Source organism: Heloderma suspectum, chromosome 4, assembly GCF_057233095.1.
Source record: "Heloderma suspectum isolate Gila_16-S chromosome 4, 16-S_ref, whole genome shotgun sequence".
In the NCBI taxonomy this organism is placed as follows: domain Eukaryota; kingdom Metazoa; phylum Chordata; class Lepidosauria; order Squamata; family Helodermatidae; genus Heloderma; species Heloderma suspectum.
In genome coordinates this window covers 19,369,198-19,386,999 of record NC_139461.1, presented here as the reverse complement: position 1 = coordinate 19,386,999, position 17,802 = coordinate 19,369,198, and the positions used below count along the sequence as shown (strand labels likewise).

The 17,802-nt window shown below is 43.8% G+C and overlaps 1 protein-coding gene across 1 annotated transcript in view; it reads right to left on the bottom strand.

The window, feature by feature from the left end:
* DNAAF11 (dynein axonemal assembly factor 11) overlaps window positions 1–15,600 on the bottom strand; it is a 52,321-nt gene extending 36,721 nt beyond the window's left edge. Inside the window, exons 1-4 of the mRNA XM_084848764.1 lie at window positions 15,553–15,600; window positions 11,440–11,607; window positions 3,695–3,772; window positions 977–1,149 (exon numbers count right to left, since the gene is read on the bottom strand). Coding sequence (XP_084704890.1) covers window positions 977–1,149; window positions 3,695–3,772; window positions 11,440–11,607; window positions 15,553–15,562 — 429 coding nt within the window. The 5' untranslated portion in view covers window positions 15,563–15,600. The remainder of the gene's footprint in view (window positions 1–976; window positions 1,150–3,694; window positions 3,773–11,439; window positions 11,608–15,552) is intronic.
* Between the last annotated feature and the right edge of the window lie 2,202 nt (window positions 15,601–17,802).

Genomic DNA, 17,802 nt, shown 5'->3' with positions numbered 1-17,802 from the left:
CCATGGTTTCCTGTTATATGAATAAGCTATGGCTCATGATCTCTCCCCTCCCTTCTCCTCCTCTTTTGTGCTTGTGAGGAGATTGGAGGCTTTCTCTTCCAGTTTGTTTATAGTGAAAAAGCCAGGATCTGAAACCACATTTTTTGTGCTTTGTTCTCACTAACTAGAATTTAAACGAACTACATTAACCCAAATTTGCGCACCACATGGCAAACTGTGGTTTGTTTAAAACTGGAAGCGAAAGCTTTCAATTTCCTCCTCACAGTTGTGAAGGAGCAGAAGGGAGGGGCAGGCACATGTGCATGAAGCCTGATGTGGCTCACTTCGTCAAAATTTGTAGCTACGAAAATGACTACACGTTATTGTGTACATGTTAGCTTGCCTTACTGCTGCTTCACATATGTCATCTTTAACTCCTGGATGGAAAAAAACATGTTTTAGATAGGAGCATAAAACCTAACTATGTGTAGGGTACAGTCTGCAAACTATACGCAAGGCTGGTGTTCATGTGACTACGTTTGCTCAAGGAAAAATCAAAAACAAGTCAGCCATTTAACAACAAGAAGATCATAAAATTCTGTCCATCTGCCCAAACACCAGATTAATTTATTTAAGAATTGTCATCCAGTTAAAGAAATCTTAGTCAAACAATTGTATATGCAGTTGTATTATTTATTACTCTATCTCTCCTTGCTGCCCAGTTAATTAAAGATATATTAATTGGTTAAAAGTATAGTCAAAAGAAGGCTCCACTGAGTTCAGTGGGACTTATTCCCAGGTAAGTGTGCATAGGATTTCAGCCTAAAAAATTCTAAGCTGATGAATCAAACTGATGAATCAATTAAATGTGGCATCCCTACTTTTATCACATGCTAAAAGTACTTCTCTATATTTTGTATTAATGTGTTGAATTAACAGTTACTGGTCCTTGACACAAAGGAAGGGTGCTGCCAGTTATATTTTAAATTAGACATACTTTGAGTTGATGAAGAGTAGCTACCACAAATTGTCTATAGCCCTCAAAATCAGTACATGGGTTTCCTATGAGGAAAAGCTCTTTAAGATGTATATTGTTTTTCAGGACCATGATACTGGACAATTCCCCAATGAAATTAGCCGTCAGATCCAGCTTCTGCAATTCTTCACAACCTATTTGGAAAATATGAAAGGTTTTTAAAGAATTATTATTATATTTGCATTTGGTAAGCACACTCTCACCTCAGAGTCATCACAGGAAACCATCCTTACTCACTTCTATTTTATGAAAACAAATATCAGATGCCAAGAGAATAACTGACATCTTAAAAATTATTAAAGTTTGCCTGTTTCTTAGGTTAAACCTCATAAAACAGATTTAATTCAACAGAAGGTTCATTTGAAATACATAAAAATTGAGGGCACACCTATAGAGTATGCTTTTGGTGATTATTCTTATGCCCTGCCTAATTTTGACACCACAACCCACTACAGATGTAGCAAGAAAGGAGGATTTTCTGTTATGTTAACCAGCCACAGTAAGTCTCAGGCTCCCACACTGCCTAACCTTTCTTTTAAGGAGAGACTGGAAGCTTTTGCTTCCAGTTTTAAACTAATCACAGTTCTGCTTGACATGCAAATTTGGGGAACAGTGTATTGTTCGGAAGAGTGCTCGGAAACTTCAGCTAGTTCAAAGAGCTGCTGCCACACTGATGACTGGGCTGGTTACAGGGAGCATACAACTCCCCTGTTAAAACAGCTTCACTGGCTCCTGGTCTGTTTCCGGGCACAATTCAAAGTGCTGGTTATGTCCTATAAAGCCCTATATGGCTCGGGTCCAGGTTATCTGAAAGACCCTATTCTCCCCTATGAGCCTACTTGTGCCTTGAGAACTTCAGGGGAAGCCCTTCTCGCTGTCCCGCCACCATCACAGGCACGCCCGGTGGGAATGCGGGAGAAAGCCTTCTCAGTGGCTGCCCCAAGGCTCTGGAACTCCCTTCCCAGGGAGGCGAGAGTGGCACCCTCCTTGATATGCTTTCGTAGGCACGTAAAAACTTTTTTGTTCCAGCAGGGCTTTGGGGATAACTAGTCTGGACCTGTGAAAATATGAGACAGATGGATACTATTTTTCTTATTGTTTTTTAATGTTTTGATATTTTTAGAATTTTAATATTGATTATTTAATTATATTTTAACTTTTGTACACCTGTATTTCTATTTCTATTTATTTCTATTTCTATTTAAATACACTCTGTGGAACTCCCTCCCTCCCTAGGGAACTCCGCCATGCCCCCTCTTTAATGAGCTTCCACCGTGCATTAAGAACATGGTTGTTCAGGCAGGCATTTGGGGTGGGTTAGGGTATTTTAGAAAATGTTTTTATTGTAGAATTTTATTGTTTTAAGCTGTTTTATTGTATGCTGTACATCACCCAGAGTGGCTGGGTGACCAGCCAGATGGGCGATTAATAAATTTAATTAATAAATAAATAAAAATTATAGGTTTTAATTGTATATGTTTTAATGTTGTAAAGCCGCCTTAAGTCCCAATATTGGGGAAAAGGCGGGCTATATACATATATAAAAGATAGGATTGATTTTGCTTCTAAAGTAGTAATCTTCCAAGTCAATACAGCTGTGCAATGGAAAAGCAGGATGACATTACAAACGGGAGAAACCATAGTTCTCTAGAGGATTTAACAATCATGTCAAAGAGATAATTAAGTGAACTTCATGTATACTATTAACCACAGCATTCCTTTGGACCCACCTATAACTCAAAGAATTTTGTCATCACCTTCTATTAAAAAAATGGATTGGCTACAACATATTTTCATGACTTGCAAACTGGCTGCTTCCCCTGCAGTTGATTGCTAGAGCGGGCTGTTATCTCTCCATATTCTTTCATAGCTGGTTTACACAGTGAAGAATGTAAGTAACCATGAAATGCTATGCACGTCTACTCAGAAGTAGGGGTGTGCGGACTACTCACCCCGTTCTGTCTGGGACTCTGCAGTGGGGGGGGGGAGGCGAGCAATCCCCCCCCTCCCCGGAATCCTCCCCGGCTGGCTCCGCTCCGTGGCAAGGCTGTGGAGCCGCCGGCCGGTGCCAGCTGCAGCTGGACTTCTGCGGCCGCAAATGCCGGCCGCTACGCCATTTGCGTCCCTGCTCTTTTTGTGATTGGCTACGTAAATATTTATGTAGCCAATCATGAAAACAGCAAGGACGCAAGTGGTGTAGTGGCTGCCATTTGCATCCCTACCTTTTGCCGTGATAGGCTATGTAAATACTTACGTAGCCTATCAAGGCAATGGCAGTGGACACAACTGGCATCCCCTTAGCCGGATGCCATTTGCATCCGAAGATGACAGTGGAAGGAAGACTACCCAGAGCCGCCGCCGTCATCAGGTAGGTCCATCCTGGGGGGGATTTCGGGAGGTGGCGGGGGGGTAGTCCGTTCCGCCATGGACTCCAGGGGGCCGGATTCTAAAGAATCTGGCCTCACTGGAGTCTGTGGAAGATTTCTCCAACATCCCTACTCAGAAGTAATCCCCACTGTGTTTGGTGAGGCTAACTACTAGTTACGTGTGCATAGGAATGCAGCCTAAATGCATTATCTGAGCAAGCAACTGTTACTTTGCTAACTGAACAGATTACATGAAACACATATAAATCCTTCCCATATTAACAAGCAAGACTTACAGAAGCAAAGATCTTACCTTCCAAATTTTCAATTTTTTCAATGTTATTTAAAGCCAAATTTAAATATTCAAGTTTCTTCAGTCTGCTAACATTTTCTGTAACAGAATTTATTATGCATTTCAATTTGCAAGGACAGGCTTAGCATTTCTAACTTCATACAGTAGTTAATACCTTTTTAATAATTACCAACTAAATAAAAATTAAAACAGACAGAAAAGATGTTTTTTAAAATACCAAAAAAACAGTGTAGTATTTCACTTTGTTCAGTGAAATTCTAGCTTGTGGATTAAGCACACAGTACTTCTATGTTGGAAAAAGCAAAGCACAATGAAATAATAAAAACCTGAATTAAGGAGCTTCTTATCCAAAAGCTAAATGAAGAGATGGAGGTGCCTATCATTCCAGGGATTCAGCGGAGTAAGTCAAACTATCCAGTTCTACATTCTTGAAACTCAAAGGACTGATGACTGAATTCACTTCAAGGAGTAAGTAGACATCATGGAAACATTTTACTTTCCATGATGCCTGTAGATTTTTTGTTTGTTTGTTTGGAGGATTGCCATTATCAGAACTATTTGCCACTTTTACTTCCATATATCTATGGAATTTATAAGATGACATCAAAAGCTTTGTTGCTATTTCTTGAAGGTGCTTCAGCACAACCAAGACAAAATTATCAGACAGCAAAAGAAGATTTGCATCTATCAAGAGGTGAGCAACTTCCAGCAATTCATCCTTACACTTTTACCTCAGTGGTCCACAGTAGAAACTGTTGCCTGGAAAGCAGTTGCTGAAGGGTGACACCAAAGGGTGACTGGAGAGATAAGGCCTAGGGCATAAACCCCTGCCTGAATGTTACTGGCATCACACAGAAACCACATTATGCTTGTTCCTGACTCTAGACTTCAATGTGATTTTACTGTCAAGATTTTTTGTAAAAAGGTTCTGAGCGCAATGGGACCTGTTTGGAAGTACCTCATCCTATTCACTAGAAATATACCTTTTCCTTTTCAGGATTGAGCTATGAAAAAACTGGCTATGCTATGAAAACCCTGGAACATTTTGCAACTCTTTTTTGTTCTGTTTTTATGTTGCCTTTTTAAAAGCTAAATATGAATATATAAACTGATGATGTACAGCCTGCTTGAATTGTGGGGACAGAGACATTTACATCTGTCACACAAATTATCAAGCCCTGAGGAGCAGGACTCAAGTTGTTGGTGAAGAACTCGCAGTTATTTCTTTTTCAAATATTGCGTGTGTCTCTGCAGATTTGATTTACGCATCCATTGAGCAGTGTGTTTCCTACTGTCTCTAATGTTGCTCCCACACTGCTTCCCAGGAATATAGGAAGCTGCCTTATACCTAGTCAGATCACACATCTAGCTCAGTATTGTCTAAAGGTAGGATGAAAGTCCCTTCCTATTTTTGCAGGACCATTCCCACCCCCACCCCCCACAGGGGAGGGTTTTCAAGTGCTTTGGGGGTTAGGATAAATTCCTGTGAATTTCAGTGGGTTTGGCTTATTTACTGTAAGGTAAGGTAGCTGAACGGGTCCCCCCGCTTTTTTTTTTTTTTTAGGCTTAAAAATAGCCTTGCCAGCTGCTAGTTGTAGCCAGCAAGATTCTCCCAAGCTTTCCTGATAGATTTCCACTTCCTATCTAATTCTACACACAGCATTGTTTCCATTGGGATCTGATAGAGAGAAGGAGAGGAAATGCAGCAGGAAAACCTGGGAGAGTCTTGTAGGCTGTGTTGAGCAATCAGTAGGGCTTTTCTGAATGTAAAAAACAGGGAGAGGGAAAACAATTCACTCAACAACTTCATCTTACAGTAATTTAAGCCAACACACACACACGAAATTCACAGAAATTTCTCCCAATGTTCCCCAATTTGGTGGGGGTGATTTCTTCCTTCCCATTTGGGAATGTCCAAACAGAGTTGGACCAAAAGTATTGTCCCCACTGACTGACAGTGGCTCTCCTGGGTCACAGAGAGGAGGCTTTCCCAGCCTTACCTGGAATTAGGACCATGTATCATTCATTCATTCATTCATTCATTCATTCATTCATTCATTTCCATACTGCCCAATAGCTGAAGCCCTCTGGGTGGTTCACAAAAATTAAAACCACAAAGCGCAGCATCAAACAATATAAAATAGAAAAGCTTAAAAACACAAAATAACAGAAGAATCAGAATAAAACCATGTCTACAATATCCACCCCACAGGAAACTCATGAATCCCCTTCCCTGTCAATTTTCCGAAAGGTAGATTATTCTGGAAGTCTTTTACTAGTCAACAAATGACTTCCCAATTTGTGTCATGACATCAGGATCTTTGACTCCCCACATTCAAGGAATGAGTCTGGGAATCCAAGGAAGAAGTAGAGCAGCGGGGGAAATTGCCCTGGACAGTCCGCTCACCTAGAAGCCCCAGGGCATGCAGAACCCAAGAAGATGGTCTTGCCACTACTTCCATGGCCTGAAGAGGCCACGCTACCGTCATCTTTGGAATCTGCGGACTCCAGCCTGGAAGCTGAAACAGAGTCACGGTCCTCCCAATGCTGGCAGAGCCAACACTTGCTCAGTTGAGGAAGGCCCCTTTAAACCCAGGAGGCCTTCCCCAATGAGAGCAGAGTCAAGGATTTAGACTGCGCCACAGCCATATTTAAGCCTGAGAGAACCCTAGACTGATGCTGAAGCAACATTTGAGTCTGCTATGAATGCGTGTGTGTGAATTTCCAGCCTGAGTGTCAGTTCGAGCTGTCCATGATTCTGCTTGAGCCTGAACTTCTGCTGGAATCCCTGCTTGGCCTTGAAACACCATTTGGCTATGACCACTAACTGGAACAGAACCAGGTGGTTTTCATTGTTGATGCTGGCTATTTCCCAGCTCCTCTTCCTCATTTTTTTCTGCTGCTCGTTTTTATGGTTATGTTGTTGTTTAAATTTTTCTTTTGTGTGTGCTTTATTGTTTTGTAAGCTGCCTCTTTGTACTGGAAAACAGCATATACATTTTAATATAAATCAATAAAATATTGTAGGAGGTACATACTCCACTTGAGTAACACAGACCTTAATCTCAATGTACTCATAGGTTAGAAAACAACCAGCAAGGTTCTTTATAGACATGTGCCGTGTGAGGGTTGGGGCAGAAAGGAGTTTCTGTCGACTGCTCCCTCACCTTAGCATGCTGCCCAAACCCAAGCACTGCGAGGCTTTGAAATGGGTTGGGATGGGGAAGAAACGTTTTTAATTTTGCTTGACTATGCTGTATTTTATCTTAAGGATTCTTATATTACACTTTTAAAGATACACTGTTGCCGATCTGAGGTAAGTTATAAACCACAAGTCTCTGAGATAGGGTGGGACTGAAATCAAAATAAACAGCAAATATTAGTAATATGTAGATTTGCTGTATATTTAATCTTGCTTCTCTGTCTCACAAAAGTAGATGATGCATAATTATAATGCTAACTTTGAATAATAAATATTATTCTTTATAAATATAGTAAAGCCTGGATTTGTTGAGTACCTATAGCGCAACCCTATCCATGGCTACACAGAAGACCCACTGAGTTCAATGGAGCTTACTCCCAAGTAAAAGGGTATAGGGTTGCAGCTTCAATCCTGCTCTCTGATCCACAACAGTAGACGATATCCCCCTACCATCAAACTAGATAAACAACACTTCCTCTCTGATCCACTCCAATTCTAGGAATCCCAAATGCCTCTTCTCTATCGTTTCATGTCTTGCTAAGACCTACTCCTTCACTTCTCTCTTCCTCACTCTGTGCTCAAGATTTTACGTCCTCCTTCAATGCTAAAATTGAATCCATACACTCTGACCTATCTCTTCTTCTGACCTATCTCTTCCATCTCTCCCTCCTCCAGCATCTCCCCCTACCCTTCCATCCCTGTCACATTTGATGAGCTGACTACTCTGCTTACCGTCATCTAACCATTCCACATGTCCCCTTGATCCTGCACCCTCTTAGCTTCTAGCTGCCATCTCTCTTGCCATTATTCACTACTTTATCAACTTATCTGTCTCCTCTGGTTCCCTCATTTCAGCATTCAAACAAACATTTCCCCGATTCTCAAAAAAAATTCATTCCTTAACCTATCCTCCCTCTCCAACTACCAGCTGATTTATCTTCTTCCTTTTATCTCCAAACTCCTGTAGCATTCTGCTTATTTCTGCTAAACTTTCTCTCATCACACATTTTGACCCCGTCCAATCAGGATTTCACCCCCTACACTCTCACAAAACTGCTTCCATGAAAATAACAGACCCTGTTACTGCCAAATTCAAAGGCCTCCTTGTTGACCTTTCTGCTGACTTTGATACAGTTCATCACGCTCTCCTACTTGATTGCCTTTATTCTTTAAGGGTACAATCCTATGCATATTTAGACAGAAGAAAGTTCTACAACTCCCAGCATGCCCCAGCCAGCCATACTGGCTGGGGCATGCTGGGAGTTGTAGGACTTTCTTCTGTCTAAACATGCATAGGATCATTCCTGGAGGGAGCAATCCTATGGCTGCTAGACAGCGGCTAGACAGCCATAGGGTATCTTGTTTTCTGGGAACCGACCTCCCCTGACTTCTTCTTTTTTTTGAATATATTTGTATTTATTTTATTTTTATAAATGAAATAAACAATACCAAAATTACCAACAACCTAATCAATACTTCAATTTCCCAACAGTACAATATTCTGATGAGGACACCACAATAACAAAGAGAGAAGAAAAAAGAGAGAAAAAAAGAAAAAATAGGGAAAAGGGAGGAGGAAAGAAAGTGAAAAGAAAAATTCCCTCCCCTCCCCCTCCCACTTAAAGAATTGAGGTTAAACTCCAACATCCCCCGGCCTCCGATGCCATTCTATTTTAAAAACTATATCTATAACTTTAACAATCTTACAGTTTAATAAACAACCTTACATTTCTAGATCATATCACCAATATTATATCAAAGAAACAGGTCTACAATTCATTCCCGAAAGCCTATATTATTAGTAATTATATATATATATATATATATATAGAGAGAGAGAGAGAGAGAGAGAGAGAGAGAGAGAGAATATTATATAATAATAAATATAAACCTTCAACCATCAGGAATATATTTTATACGAGATATATTATCTATTTTAAAATAAAAATATAAAGAAAAGCAAGAAAAAATAAAAGATGAAAGAGAGTAAACCAATATAAATATAATCATTTATCTTCTGAATTAGCCTGGATCATGTGGACTAAACACAAACAGTTAACAAAGCTTGTTTAAAGATTCCAGTTCATGGGGCTGTAACAGAATTCTCACGCATTGTTACATTTAGCCATACCTCCGCCATTTCATGATTTAGAAACTTCTTCATCTGACCTTCAGACACAATACAAAGTGTAGCAGGATATTTTAAGTAATATTGTAAGTTCATTTGTTTTGCCATATTCTTTGCTTTGATAAATTGCCTTCTTTTATTCACCACCTCTTTGATGTAGTCTGGAAATAACATAACTTTATCTTGTTTCCAGGAAAGGCTTCCAGCCTCCCTTGCCAAACGCAGGATATAATTCTTTGTGGAGACTTTTGCAAATTGAGCTGTGATCGTGTAATCAGTCCCTTTAGCATTTGGCACACGAAATGCCTGCTCAATATCAAGTAAATAATCAGATGGAATAGGGAGTATCTCATGCAAAAGTTTATCCACAAAAATAGGCAATTTTACATCATTAGGCAGATTTTTAATCCCAATAATATGTACATTGGATCCTTTCGTGAAGGCCTCCAGTTGAGAAATTCTATCAGAGCTATTTTTAAAACAAATTTGTGTCGTAGTTTCATTTCCTGCCACTCGGTCTTCAAGCTCATTAATTTTCGTCTCCATTTTTTGCCGTGACGCATTAATTAAATCTACAGCTCCTTCCAGGGCGGTGATGCAATTTTGGATTAAATCCAACCTTTTGACTTGTTCCATAAATTGCGAAGATAAAGTCTTGATCAGTGTAAATAATTCCCCAATATCTTCTGTTTTCAACACTTTTGACACAGAGGATGCGGGCAACCTCGCCCCACTTCTGCGCTGCCTCAGAGGCAGCGCCGAACAGCCCCATCCTCCACGCTCCAAGTGGCAGGAAAGGAGCGTGGCTGGGGGCATTCCGGGGGTGGGGTGGAAATGCCTGTACGACACATCCAATGGAAATGCCTGCTCCACCCACCCGCGGCTGTCTAGCCAAAAATGCAGGGCAGGAAGAGTGCGGAGGGAACAATCCCCTCTGTGCTTCTCCTTCCCTGCTTTGGATAGGCAGTTGCTTCTGAGTTGGGAGGCGGCCACCTATCTGGATAGGATTGCACCCTAAGTCTCTGTAGTTCTGTCCTCAGGTGGTTCTCTTCCTACCTGCCTAATCACTTTTCAGTGCCTTCATAGGATACTCTTCCTGTTTTCCCTCCCTTCGCTGGGGTTCCTCCAGGCTCTGTACTTGGCCCTTTCCTGTTCAAAATATTTTGTCCCTGGGTAGCTTCACTTCCCATGGCTCTACCCTGATGGCACTCATCTCTACCCCAGATCTTCTGCCCTCCATCCAATCCTGCATCTCCAACTAGCTCTCTAATAATTCAATGGTTCATCATCATCTCAGGCTTAATATGCCCAAGACCAAACTTCTCATCATTTTCCCCAAGCCCTCATCTCCTTGTAGACATATGCAGATGTCAGCATCAACCTGGTTGATCAGGCACAAAGCCTTGATTTTCTCTTTGACTTTTCTTTCTCCTTTGCCCCCTCCCTGCCAAATTCAGCCTGTCACCAGATCTTGTTAATTCTCCCTCCCTTTACATTACAAAACATTACAACATCTTTGCTTTTTAGCAAAAAACTCTTGTCCATGTACAGGTTGTCTCTGACCTTAACTACTGCAATCTTCTTATCTCTGGTCTTCTGTTGTCTCACCTTCAAACACTCACATGCATCCAGAACTCTGCTACCAAAATTATTCATCTCTCTCATTGAACTGGCCATGTGTCTCCCCTCCTTAAATCCATTCACTGGCTTCCTGACTGCTCCAGGAGGCTGCACAAGCTCCTTGTCCTTACTTTTAAAGCCCTCCATGGCATTCCCCTTCCTTATCTATCTGCACTTACATCCCAACACACATCCCTTTCTGAGATCATTGCTCATCCAACCCCACCACCCTAGCCATTCAAACATGTAATATTCTATGAAATGATGTTTTCCCTTGCTTCCCCTTATGCCTGGAACGTCCGCTGACAACACCTCCAGGCAACCACCTCCATTATATTGTTTAAGTCCCGCTTTAAAACTTAGTTTTTCTGGGAAGCCTTTGGATCATCCTAGTCCCTATACCTTATTGTAACTAAGCCAAAGTAACTGTAGTTGAAGTAATCACATTTTCCTCTGCCTACCCATGTCTCCATTTCCCCCTTCCTTCGTTGTTTCCCTGCGTTTGTTCTAACATTGTAAGCCCCTTGGGGCAGGGACCTATCATACCTCTGCTTTGCAATGTGTTGCATTCATAGATGGTGAATATCTATGTCTAAATTCAGACACTTGCAGTAGCAGGCTTTCAACTTCTTAAAGCGCAATCCTATGCATATTTAGGCAGGAAGAAGTCCTACATGCATAGGATTGCACCCTTATCCTATTTTTAACTCTTTTTTTCTCTATGTCATCTTAAGAAAGTTTTCAGCAGCCAGAAAGATAAATATATCAATCCAGTTCATAAACAACTATACTTACCAATTTTGGGAATCAAGTTGTTTTGAAGATAGAGAATTTTTAAATTTCGACACCATTTGTCAAGATGTTCTATTTTCTCTATGTTTTGTTGGTGTAAGGAAATTTCTTCCAAGGAAAAGATTTCACAGCTATTATGCTCTGCCCGTTGCCTAATAAGTTTTTCTGTGACTGAAAGAAAGATCAGTACATAGAAGCAATTTTTTCCATTGAAGAAAGGCTGCATCCATTTCCTTAGAAACATGAAATACAGAAGTGACCTTCATATACTCTCTTTTCCTTCTTCTAGAAGCTTTTCATAAAAGCAAATTCAACTGAAAAATCCACAGCTACAAAGTCAGCAAATGTCTGGTAATGTCTTTCTACATTTGGCTCGTGGGATTTAATTGTGCATTTTGATTTGCATTGTCTAATCTATATAAAATGTAGGCACTATGTTGGGAAATGTATCTCATCACAGCCAAAAACTTCACTTTGGCCAAATGGTGGGATCTCATGAGAGCATGCTTTACTACATTGTTTTAAAAGAGACATATATATGCCTTCCATACATCCTTATTTTAGGATACATACATACTGTTCACAAAAAGGAAATATGTCTATAATAAAGGAACAGCCTACTGATCGTGAGCAGTGCCAGAGGGGGGATGAGAGGAGACAAGTGACCCCACCCCGAGAAATAGTTTGCTGCCCACAACTGCAAATAGGCAGTTGCAACAGTGGTACCAAGGTGGTGAGTTCATTCAGGGAGGTGGCCCCATGGAGGGCATCCTAGATGTATGAGTTGCTCACAGATGGCTCATTGCCTAATCTCATTTTTTTTTGCACTGTTTCCACTTAATTTCCATGCTGTTGTGTGTGTTTTTTAATAAAGGTTGTGACAGCATTTAACATCCAATATCGGCGTCCACAACACTTAACATCCAGTACGGGTCTCCACCTCTTTGGGCATCTCTCCACCAGCCTAAAATCCTGCATTTAAAACGGGGCTTTCTGCTTCCGTTTTAAATGCAGAATCACAACGACTCCCTTTTTCACATGCTTCCTTTCCCCCCCGTATATTTCTCCCCATCTTCCATTATCTTTCATTGATCTTGCTCCTCTTCTTGCCACTTTTATTCTTTTCAGGAGGAAGCTGAAGTGGAACACAATGGTGTAATTTGATAGCTCATTATCTGCGATCTATTTAAAAATGGAACAAAGGGCATTTAGTACACGAGATGCCTTGAATGATCATGGCAGCATGTAAAGAGCCAGCAAACTTCCATGAAGGAGCAATCTCAATCGCAGGATAAAAGCTCAGTGTGCAGGAGCCCTATATCATCATCTCAGGGTAGATCAGGATCTATGAGATCTCAAGGTGATTTGCAGTAGATCAGCAAGGGTTTCTGGCTCCCAATTGTTTAGCAATAGCAACAACAATAAAAAGGTTTCCCCCATCTCTAAAATAGGCTGAAGACAGATTGGGGGAAAACCAGGAGTGGATTTTTGTGTAAAAGTACTATGAGTTCAGTCCTGGTACTGAAACATATTCCTGCTCTGTGCTCAGAAGCATTCTGTTCCTTCCTTCTGCTCCCATTAGACACTATTTTGCACCTAGCTCTGGTTGGTGGACCTTGGGGTTCTAATTTAAAAAAAAGCAGCTTCCACAAGCCTCATATCTCCCCACTCCAGAACCAAAGTGTCTATCAAAGTCCAAGACATAATACATTCTGGAATTGCTGTAAACCTTTCCTCTTTGGAATGGGATACAACCAGTAATGCTGTATTGGGCAGGCATGGTTTCGCTTCTATTTGAATATATCCATGTAATATGTGTATTTTAATTTACAACTGTTTTAAAACTGTTATATGACAAAATAAGCTGAACAAGTATAATGTACAATATAAAGATATAGATGAAAACATGAACTATAATACATTGCAATGGTTTTTATTATAATCAATATATAAAAACATTTCATTCAAAATATCGAACTTACTAAAACATTTTGGAACAAGTGCTTTTTATTACTCAGCCTGCACCCTTGACAAGGGGCAAGATAGAAACTGAACTCATTATCATTAAGTAAGAGAGCAATCCTATGGCTGCTAGTCAGTGGCTAGATGGCCATAGGATATCTTGTTTTCCAGGAACCAACCTCGGAGCCCACGGTCCGAGGTTGGTTCCTGGAGAACTGACTTTCCCCCGCTTCCGCGCTGCCTCGCAGGCAGCGTGGAAAAGCCCCGTGCTCCGCGCTCGCAAGAGGAATGTGGAGCAGCTGAAACGGGGCCTCCTCCCCCACTCCACTGACCCATGGCTAGACCCAAAATTGGCTGTCTAGCCAAAAATAAAGCACAGGAGAAGTGTATAGGGAATGATCCCCTCTGTGCTTCTCCTTGCATTGGATAGGTGGTCACCTCCGAGTTTGGAAGCGGCCACCTATCTGCATAGGATTGTGCCCTAATTTGCTGAGGGGCAAGACACAGAGAAACCTTGCTGCAGGCAGTGGCTAATTCCTAAACTGAGGTGCTGTCAGCTGATATCAGTCTAGAAGTCAGCGTTTCAATCTGCTGACTGATCCTTAGAATGTATGTGTGCTGTCCACAGATGGCTCCTTAGCTTGGGAAATGCCCTCTGCATATGATCTTGGGTCTTTAGCTTTGGTAACACTCTCTGCATATACTCTTGTCTGCTTTGCTTGGGAAATGCCCTCTGCATATGCTCTTGCCTCCTTGGCTTGAGAAATGCCCGTTTTGTACATGCTCTTGGCTAAGGAAATGCTTTCTCAGCACTGGCTTCTTAGCTTAAGAAATCTTCTCTGAAAACGCTCTGGTTCATTGCTTTATGACATGCCCTCCATTCACATGCAGTGCTTCCAAATGGGAGGGCTCCTAGCACTACCAACTAGAAAGCACTGTGCAATTATTCTGTCTTTTTCTCCTTAACAGATTTTCTGCAGTAAGAAAAAACATGAAAGAAGTGATGGTAACATATAGGAGAGTTACGAGTGGAAGACAATGTCTCCAATAACATTCTGTGAATGAGGCAGGGCGATGGAGCAATAAAAGCCTTGAACGGAAGCACCCATACTCTTATGTTGGAAAATGACCACTTTGCACATTCTCTTGGCTGCTTGCCTTGGGAGACATCCCCTTTGCACATGCTCATGGTTTGGGAAATGCCCTCTGCACTTTCCCTATGCCCTCTGCATATGCTCAGTCTCATTGGCTGGAGAAATACCCCTGGGCTTCTTGGGGGGAATAGCGCTCTGGGCAAATCCTCTGGTTCATAGCTCTATGTCTGCCTTCCCAAACCTGGTACCCTCCAGATGTGTTGGATGACAACTCCCATCAGGTCTACTCAGGCCATGCTAGCTGTGGATTATGGGTGTTGTAGTTCAGCACATATACAGCAGAGAAGGTTGGGGAAGGCTGCCATGGCTCATACCTCCTCTTCACATGAGCAGCTTGAGGAATACCCCCCCCCCCCGCTGCTGTGGACACCCCAGACATGATAAACGCCCGCCGCACTCGCTCTTAGCTTGGCAAATTCCCTCTGCACGTGCTCTTGGCTCCTTGGCTTGGGCAATGCTCTTGGCTGCTTTGCTTGGACAATGCCCTCTGCGTATGCTCTTGGACGCCTTGTCATGACAAACGTCTTCTGCACACGCTCTCGGCTTAGAGAACGGCCCCTCTCCACGTGCTTTTCGCGCCCCAGCTTGAGAAACGCCCTGAGCCGGTAACAGTGCAGATCAGAGCTCGTCCCCACGGGGCCATACACAGGTCAGCCGGTGACTCCGGGCCGGCCGCTGACTCTCAGCCTGACCTACCCCACAGGGCTGTTGTGAGGATGACACGGAGGGGAGGCCGAGGCGGCCCACGTGCGGCGCCTTGGGCTCCTCGCGGGAAAGGCGGGGCGCAAGCGCAACGAGCAGGCGGGACAAAGGAGCAGCGCAGGGCAGGGCGCGTCCCGCACCAACCCCTCGCCCGGGGCTGAGCCGGCGCGGCGAGAGGGCTGCGGGGCGACGCAGGCGGCCCCGCCAGCCGGCTCTCGGGGGCCCCGAGGCCCGCCCCGCGGCTCTCAGGCTGGCCCCCGGGCAAAGCTGGCCCCCTCCCTCCGGCAGGGACACTCACTGCGCGCCATGGCCCGCCGCCGCCGCCGCCGCCGCGCGACGTCGCCACGGCAACCAGAGCAGGCCCCGGCGCGGAGGCGGGCCGCGGAGGCGGGGCGGAACGCGGGCGCGTCACGCTCCGGGAAGCTCCGGCGCTGGGCCGCAGCGTAGTTCGGAGCGGCGCGGCGCGGCGCGGCTCCCTCCGTCTCCTTGCTGCGGGAACGCCGGAAGAGCCCTGCTGGGTCAGACCGAGGTCCGTCAGGAGGCGGACATAGGAGACCAGGGACATGGGAAGCTGCCTCATTCCAGGGCAGGCTGTTGCTCCCTCCAGCCCAGCATTGTCTACCCTGACTCCCAGAGGCTCTCCAGAATCTCAGACGAGACATGAGAAATGAGAAGAGCCCTGCTGGGTCAGACCGAGGGTCCATCTAGTCCAGCACTCTGTGCACAACATGGCCAACCAGCTGCGCACGGGAAACCCACAAGCAGGACACGAGTGCAGCCGCAGCCTCCCACCCATGTTCCCCAGCAACTGGCGTACACAGGATCACTGCCTCGGATACTGGGGGTAGTAGCACAGCGGCATCAGGATTAGTAGCCATCGATAGCCTTTTTCTCCAGGAATTTGTCCAACCCCCCCTTTAAAGCCATCCAAATGGGTGGCTGTCACTACATCCTCTGGTAGCGAATTCCATAGTTTAACTGTGCGCAACAGCACCCGCCTGCCCATGTTCCCCAGCAACTGGTGTACAGAGGCATACCATCTGATACTGGAGGTGGCACATAGCCCTCAAGCCTAGTAGCCACTGATAGCCTTTTCCTCCATCACTACATCCTGTAGCAGTGAATTCCATAGTTTAACCCTGCGCCTTGTGAAGAAGTCTTTCCTTTTATCTGTCCTGAATCTCCCACCGATCGGCTTCATAGGAAGGCAAGCCCTCTTTATCTAAAACAAAGAATCTTTCCTTTATTTGTCTGTCCCTGTGGCTCTGCATGGGGAAATAGGGTGGAGGCTGGTGGCTCCTATTTCAGTGGGGCTGTGGATCCACTCTGGGTTTCGGTCAGAACCAATCAGAACTCTAAAAGAACGATCCAAGGTGCTGAACCAATTTTGGGGGTGGGGTTCAGCACTTTGGATAGCTCCCTTGGAGTTTTTGTTTGTTTGTTTATTTATTTATTTATTTGATTTATTAGCCGCCCATCTGGCTGGCTACCCGGCCACTCCAGGGGGTGTACAATACTAGCAACAAATTTACATAATTAACTGAGCAAAAAAAACAAAAAAGCCCCCACTGCTCTAAAAAAAACCCTAACCCACCCCAAATGCCCGCCTGAACAGCCAGGTTTTCAAAGCCCGGCAGAAGCTCATCAAAGAAGTTCTGACTGGTTCTGACTGAAACCCACAGCGGATCCACACCCCCACTAAAATAGGAGTCACCAGCCTCTGCTGGGTGGTAGAAAGAAATCCTGCTGGGTTTGATTCCGGAAGTGTTGGAAAGAAAGGCCTGCATGGGGACCTCACCCTTGCTGGGAAGGAAAGGAGAAGACCCTCGAGGCTTGGTGTACTCTCTACGTCATCACGTACCATCCTTCCCAGAGGCACTTGTGCCCTTGTTTTTAAAGTGCGCGGGCAGCCGTCGAGTTCCAGGCAGCCGTCGTGGGCTCCAAGCGTGGGAAGCTGGGGATTTATTTTTTAAAATTTGTTTTAAAGGTATAAGGGGGGGGATTCCCCCCCCCCAGTCTTTCGACCACCTCGTGTATTAGGGTAAGTAAAAGAACCCTCTTTGCTCCTCCCCCATATGAAAGTCTGGGCGGGGGAGGGGAGGTGTCTCCCACCACCCTTGTGTATTTGTTTTATTTGTACCCTGCCTTTCTCCCAAGAAAAATGGCATTCAAGGCTCCTTGCAGTCATAAATGCAGTTTGATTAAGGGTGCAATGCTGTGCATGTTTGGACAGGAAAAAAAGTCCTACCGCTGCTAGCATGGCTGGCTCGGGCATGCTGGAGTGGTAGGACTTTTTTCTGTCTAATCGTGTATAGGGTTGTGCCCTAAACCAATAATGAATATAAAAAGTAAAATACACTTTCTTAAAACAAAAACCTTCCCTAGATAGGGGGTGATCTGGTTGGAAGTTAATGTTAATGGGGGGAATTTTAGAGGTGATTTGTGGCTCTAACTGGGTAATTAATGGGTGGTAAATTTCATGAAGTAGGGTGGACTTGGGTGCCTTGTTTTATGTGAAATGGATGTTCTGTGCCGGCAGAAAAATGTG